The 6,583-nt window shown below is 38.6% G+C and overlaps 1 protein-coding gene across 1 annotated transcript; it reads right to left on the bottom strand.

The window, feature by feature from the left end:
- Positions 1-598: 598 nt before the first annotated feature.
- Positions 599-6,559, bottom strand: cnga4 (cyclic nucleotide gated channel subunit alpha 4). Its single transcript, XM_079356830.1, has 8 exons — positions 6,508-6,559; positions 5,271-5,682; positions 4,768-4,869; positions 4,548-4,654; positions 3,098-3,681; positions 2,256-2,501; positions 1,928-2,093; positions 599-1,602 (listed from the first exon to the last, which is right to left on the bottom strand). Exons 2-8 carry the CDS (start codon positions 5,420-5,422, stop codon positions 785-787), a joined length of 2,175 nt encoding a protein of 724 aa, XP_079212956.1. The 5' UTR covers positions 5,423-5,682; positions 6,508-6,559; the 3' UTR covers positions 599-784.
- Between the last annotated feature and the right edge of the window lie 24 nt (positions 6,560-6,583).

Genomic DNA, 6,583 nt, shown 5'->3' with positions numbered 1-6,583 from the left:
TCAGGCGTCCCAGCATTCAAAACTGTACCACTTAAAGCTACCATCAGAAGTAAAAGCATGGCTCCTGGTAGTGTTGTATCATAAGATATTAAACATTTTAATCATTATCATGACTATATGTTCTTTAAATGTGTTTTTTTTACAATACAGATGTGCCTCGTGTCTTTAATGAGAAAATTTATCATTTAAAATAGCTTTTTTAAAGGTTCTTATGTAAAGACAAGTGTCTTACAATGAATGAATCAGCCGTCCATAAAGCTTACAAAGGTATTTCATGAAAATCTATCTTTTTTTCTTTCTTTTTTTTGTATATGTGCATTGCTCTACATGCTTGTCAGTCTTAACCGCATGGTTTAACTATTAATTAGTTGGTGAAACAACTGGGGGAAAACATATCGAGAATAAACACTAGTTATATTAATAAAATGTATTACCCTCTGCTATTTCTAACCCATAAATATTCCTTTATATTTTTTATTTCAAAGTAGCCTACAAAATAAATGAAAATGAAAACCCTAACCCTAAAGGGGTACGTTTATAACCTCCAAAAATATGTTATAACTTATCAACATGAAAACACAACCTTACGTGAAATAAAAATCTAAGATACCATCTGTCATATTTCAAGCATATGGTTCTTTGAATTAAACTTTATTTGAAGTTGGGGCAAAATGCCGCCATCTTGTGGTACTGTATAGTATTGCAGAAGTGGTGCAACCGATTTTTCAATATTTAAATTGATGTGAAACAGACAGCCCTTCCTGTTGTGTTTTTCTTTTTCCATTTATTTTTTCTGTTCATCATGTTTTGGCTCTTTCTGCGTGTCGTCTGATTGTTCTTCTTTATTTTCTACCCCCTCTTCAGATTCTCTTCCCCCACTTTTCTCTTCTTTTTCATCTTCTGCCTCAATCTCAGCACCATCTCCTTTCCCCGGTCTGTCATCTCCTCTCTCTCTGCTCTTTGCTCCATTATCTTCTATTTTCTTTTCCTGATTGCCTGGGTCCTTCACACCTGATGTATCTCCCTCCATCATCCTTTCTACATCATCTTTGGTACTTTTAGTGCTTTCTCCATCTCCCTCTTTGGTCACATCCTTACTGTCTTCTCCCTGTCCCTGTTTTTTCACTTTTACATCTGAACTCCTCTCTTCTTCTCCCTCTGCTTCTTCTCGCACTAAATGTACCTCCCCACCCACCCCTTCTCCTCTTTCTTCCCCCAGTCCTCCTTCTTCCCCATCTTCTGGCATCTTAGTCCCCAGTGCAGCCACCTCCCACTCAAGCTGCACCACCCTGGCCTGCATCTTGCGGTTGCTTGACTCGAGCTCCATCATCAGTCGAGCTAGTTTAGTTTGCAGGATTTCTAAGTTTTTTTCCAGTCTTTGTATCTTGGTTTCCACGTTCTCCACCTCCACCTCCACTCCATCCCCACTTTCCTCCAACATGCCCATCTTGATGAGGATCTGTCTGCCTTTCTCCTCAAGATGACACTTAGCAGCAGGGAACTCAGACAGCACGTCTGTCAGGTCTTCTTTTGACAGGCTGAACAGGTCGGAGTAGCCAATGCTGCGGATGTTGGCAGTGCGACGATTGCCTGACTTGTTACCTACAAGAATATACGTTGTGATTTATTGAAAGATTTTAAAAAGTGTTGAAAAAGCAAAAACTATTAATAAGAAAGATATTACGTTATAGGTGCTGGAATATGAATATTTCATATCTTAAGGTCAAACATTTTAATATGCAATTATTTAAAAAAAATTAAAATCTATGAAATAATTTCTATGATCATGCTATAAAGAAAACAGAACAAATGCTTAAATATTGTATATTACAACATTTACAAACATTACATAACAGAAATGCATATAAAATCTAATATTGCTTGTTTGTTTTTTTTTTGCTTGAAAAGTCTTTTGCTCTTGACTTACCTTTGATGTTGAGGATGCTTATTTCCCCAAAGAAGTTCCCTTCACTTAGCACAGCAAACTCTGTGACCCCGTCATCCGCTACAACTGCAAGTTTTCCCTCTCTGATGATGTACATTTCATGGCCTACGTCTCCTTTCCTGCAGACATACTCTCCAGGACTGAACACCTACCAGACAATAAGCATGAATTACTCCTTGAACAACTCTGTTCTCACAGATTACAGGCAATGCAGCAGGGATTTATTTAAATCTACACAAAACAAGACTTTGGACAACACCCCACCCCCGTGTTGTTGCAGTGGCCAGTGTCTTCAAAATTGTATTTTCACCTGAGGGTTGAGCTTTAGCACCAGCTCCTCCAGCAGACTCTTCTCACAGCTCTTGAAGATGGTGACTTTGGAGAGTGTTGGAAGATGAACACTGACAGCTATCTCTGTCCTCAGGTGTATGGGCAGCTGCTGCAGGATTTCATTCTCTCTCATGATCTTCTTGTTTATGTAAAGATGCTGGTACCAGTTATCGATACGCTGTTGCAGCTCCTTGCTAATGTGATGGCTGCGCAGGTATGCCTTCACCTGAAGTGAGGAGAAGAAGAACAGAAAAATTAATGTAATGTTTCATTGCAGGTTTTTCATAGAAATTATCAGAAACTGTCAGGAGGAAGTTCTTTTAAAAAAATAAAAAATCTGAATAGATTGAAAGTCAAAGCTGGGAATAATGTCAATCGATCACAGTTAAATAAGCCAAATCCAGTTCCATAGTGTTTGGTAAGTTGGTTTTGTTGATCTCAATGCATTGAAGGTTTTTTTTCCCACAAACACCATGTCCACAGACAGTCAGTACTGTTTGCAGGATGTTATTAAGGAGTCACAGATTAAATAGAAGTGGCAAAACTGTGTTTTAATACTTATCAAGCAATCAGTGTACATCTTTAATACAACTTTACTTCTGTTAATTCGCTGAAAAGAGTAAGTCAGAGTTGAATCAGATCAAAATCGGGTTTTATTGCCAAGTATATCAGGAATTTGTCTTGGTCTTGTTGCAAAAAAATAAATAAATAAAGCAAAAGCAAAATAAAGCAGAATACTTTTAACCTTCAAGAGGTGCTGAAGTTGAAAAAATGCTGAATGGAATTACAGCAAAAGTCTACACAAACAGCCTTTCAACTTACCAGCTCATGGTTTGGGAAGAAAACATTATCACGATCTCTTAGGCTGTTGATAACATTCCCAACATTGCCAACAATTGACGCAAACACCAGCACTGCAATGAGCAGATCTGCAATCATAAACAAGTACTCCTCCTCCCTGTTTGGCATCCGGGTGTCTCCTACTGTGGTGAAAATCTGGGCAGAGAACCAAAAGCAGTAAAAGTACTGACGACGCATGGAGGCAAACTCTGGGTTGGTGGTGTTTGGGTAGACCCAACCATCACTCCCAAAGCCAATGTAACTGGAGAGCGCAAAGTAGAGACAAGCGTTCCAGTGGATCAACACAAAGATGTAGATCATAAGTTTGGAGATGCGGAAGGTGTTTGGGTAAGAGGTTCTGGTCTCCATACGGTCCAGGGCCTCGTTGAGTCTTGGAATTCGCAGAAGGCGGTTGATCCGAATCATAGGAGTTTGGATGCCAACGACAAAGTAGAGGAGGTCGGTGGGCAGCAGTGAAACCACATCCCTTAAGAATCGTTTAGAGTGGAGGTATTGCTTCTTCAGCTGGTTTACGTCCCTGACCAGGATGCCCTGATGCAGGTAACCTGGAGACAGAAGAATAAGGTTTAAAAAAATCTAAAGCACACCGAAGCAAAAACCAAGTAAAGGTACATTCACATGAAGGGACAACAAATCCATAAAAGTTAAAACTGATTTAATGTCATGCAGGAATGTAAGACACCAAGACGTCAATGATCATGCAAGTGAAATTTGTCATCACCCAAGAACTCAACATTATTGCTTCAGAGTTGCCTGTGTGGAAGTTAAAGTTACAACTAGGCCTCTATAAATAGCGTGACTGTGGGTGAGGTTGTCTCGCTTACCCCACCGGGGAAGCAGGGCTAACAGTTGGACAGGTCACGGTTCACGTGGAAAAAAAACATGTATGAAACATTTTTGATCCTCTGAATGAAACATAAACAAACTTCACTCCTTTTTTCAAAAGTCATTACTCAATGATTTATTCAGAGAGGATATATTTGCTATATTAATATTAAAGATGTGACACTTTATACCTTTGATGTCAGGTAGAGCCAATATGGACTTGACGTTAGGACTGGTTTGCCTGTTAAAGTCCAGAAGAGACCCAATACAGGACAATGTGGGGTGTTACTTTCAGGATACTGCAGAAGTTATTTTAAGTTGCGGAAGTTGTTTTGTTTCCTCAAAGAGTAATTATTTCTTTATGTTTGAAGGACAGAAAATTGCCCTTTCATATCAAATAGTTTTTTTTTTTTTTTTAAAGTATACTGTAAGGGACTCCAATTAGTCCATATGGAGGAGGTCTGGTCTTCACACAAAATTGTCCAGAGAGGTGTATCAACATTGACTGTGGTGAATTTCAGTTTTGAGGAATTTCATTCTTTTTCAAATCCCTGTAAAAACAACAGCACAATTAAAGAGTATTTACCTGTGTGAACAGTGATGACCATATCAGTCATGTACATGAGGTCTGACAGATAATCCAGAGTGAACCACACAGGCAGGTAGCTCAGTGCGATGGTGGTGAAGCATGTTCTGAGGAAAAATAACCAATAAGACTGGGTTTGAAACTGTTGAGTTGAATAGTCACAGGTGATGTATTTGGATATATATTAACTTTTATATTCATCAACATTTCATGTTTGTACCTCAGAATGATAATAACAGAGTTGTAGACGATGGGAAAGATCATGATCTGTAGCCACACATAATAGAATTTTTCTGCAGGATCGACCAGCCAGTCATTCCAACTGAGGGGAAAGATGACGGAGAGATTAGCCATGATGGTGTGACATGAGGACAACTGTCACAAAGACATTGTGGTACAGGAGTTATTTCTGAAGTTATGGGGACTTTTCTTTGTAAAATATCTAGACTTTGAAACATTTAAACATCACACATAATATGGTAGTCTGAACACATATACGTTTTTCATTAGTGCCTTCGCTTTCTGGTTTGTAAGGACTTTTAGTCAACCCGTCTTGTTTTAATATGCTTACCTTAAAATCTTCAAAGAAATTAAAATGCAAAACATGAAAACAGAATACTCTACACTCAAACTGCTTTATATTAACTTGATGATTGAAAAATATCAGACAGCATTTTGGGTGCTGTATGAAAACGTCTTAATCAGAAGTCATTAATGACTCACTTGACTTTGAGCTTCAGATCCAGAAAGCTGTTACGTTTCCCTTCTTCCTTGACTCCATCTTCTCCCTCCTCATTTACTTTCTGCCCTCGTTGCCACCTGAGCAGCCTCTGCCATTTGTCCCCTCTGATACTTCCATCATCTGTTTTATCCATCCTCCAAAGTCAACCCTTTAACTAACACATCTTTCAGTGAGACTCCCTCGAAGTCAGACTTTCAGGGAGAAGAAATCAGACACCCCTTTAGACACCTTGGCGTACAGTCCACCTAACAACAGAGTAGGTCCACCTGAGCTCTGCTTAGCAAGGCTGGTCTCTATGGAAGGAAACCACAACAGATGTCATGAGTCCTCTGAGAATTCTTCCATCGCCTAGAAAAGCAAAGAGGTCCTCTACCACAGCAGATCACAGAGTGACTGATGGAGACAACAAACAATAACCAGTGTATAAACCAAGCCTCACTGTCAAAAAACATACAAAGGTTTTTTCTTATTAGTTCATTTTCAGGGTAGCCTACATCTAGATAAAATTGGGGGGAAATAAAGATTCAGCAGAAATGAGGTATTGGTGATTAAATAAAATATTTATTTGTATAAAGAATCTTTTTTTTATCCATCTGCATGTGATCTGTTACTCTAAATAAAGTTGCTATCAACCATAGGATGACTCTTTGTTGCTCCATAAGGACTTTTAAGATCTTTAGAAATATTTTCATCTGGGTTTGGAACCACTGAATAGTTAAGCCCATGACAAGATCTACAACCAGTCCAAGCTGTATCGACTTGGAGTTGAGAATTGTGTTAAATTGGTATAGTCAAGGTTTTTAAATTTACATTCTGCTTTTATGCTCCCAAACTGTGAAACTCACTGCCTCTGGACATCAGAACTTAGAGCTCGCTTTAAACGTAAACTAAAGACCCACCTTTTTAATCTGACTTTTAATTAATAGTGATTTTTACTACCTGTATTTTATTTATTATTTATTGTGTCTTTATTTTATTATTATTATTTTTAATCTTATTTTATTGAATGTCAATACAAGTAATTGACATTCTTGTATTTTGTACTGTCTTTTCTTCTGTGAAGCCCTTTGGGCTGCATGTTTTATGTATGAAAGGTGCTATATAAATAAAGCGGAGTTGAGTTGAGGTGCCCCTGCTGTAAATTTTTGCTTAACTGACTCCAGAATCGCCACTGAAATCAGTCATGAAGCTTTTTCCCCCTTATTTTGGGTACCATACTTTGCAGTCTTCATCCAGCAGAGAGAAGCAGGGCAGGGAGGAGGAGGGGGAGAAGAAGAAGAAGGAGAGCAGCGCA

Source organism: Symphodus melops (genome assembly GCF_947650265.1).
Source record: "Symphodus melops genome assembly, chromosome: 12".
Taxonomy (NCBI): domain Eukaryota; kingdom Metazoa; phylum Chordata; class Actinopteri; order Labriformes; family Labridae; genus Symphodus; species Symphodus melops.
This window is presented reverse-complemented; position numbering and strand designations above follow the sequence as displayed.

What these genes read in the sequence shown, in the direction of transcription:
- cnga4 (XM_079356830.1), bottom strand. Translation starts at nt 5,422, where the DNA reads ATGGATAAAACAGATGATGGAAGTATCAGAGGGGACAAATGGCAGAGG. An exon ending in GATCTGAAGCTCAAAGTCAA is followed by an intron (nt 4,870 to 5,270) that starts GTGAGTCATTAA and finishes CTTTCCCCTCAG; the next exon opens with TTGGAATGACTGGCTGGTCG. An exon ending in TCTTCCCAAACCATGAGCTG is followed by an intron (nt 2,502 to 3,097) that starts GTAAGTTGAAAG and finishes TCCTCACTTCAG; the next exon opens with GTGAAGGCATACCTGCGCAG.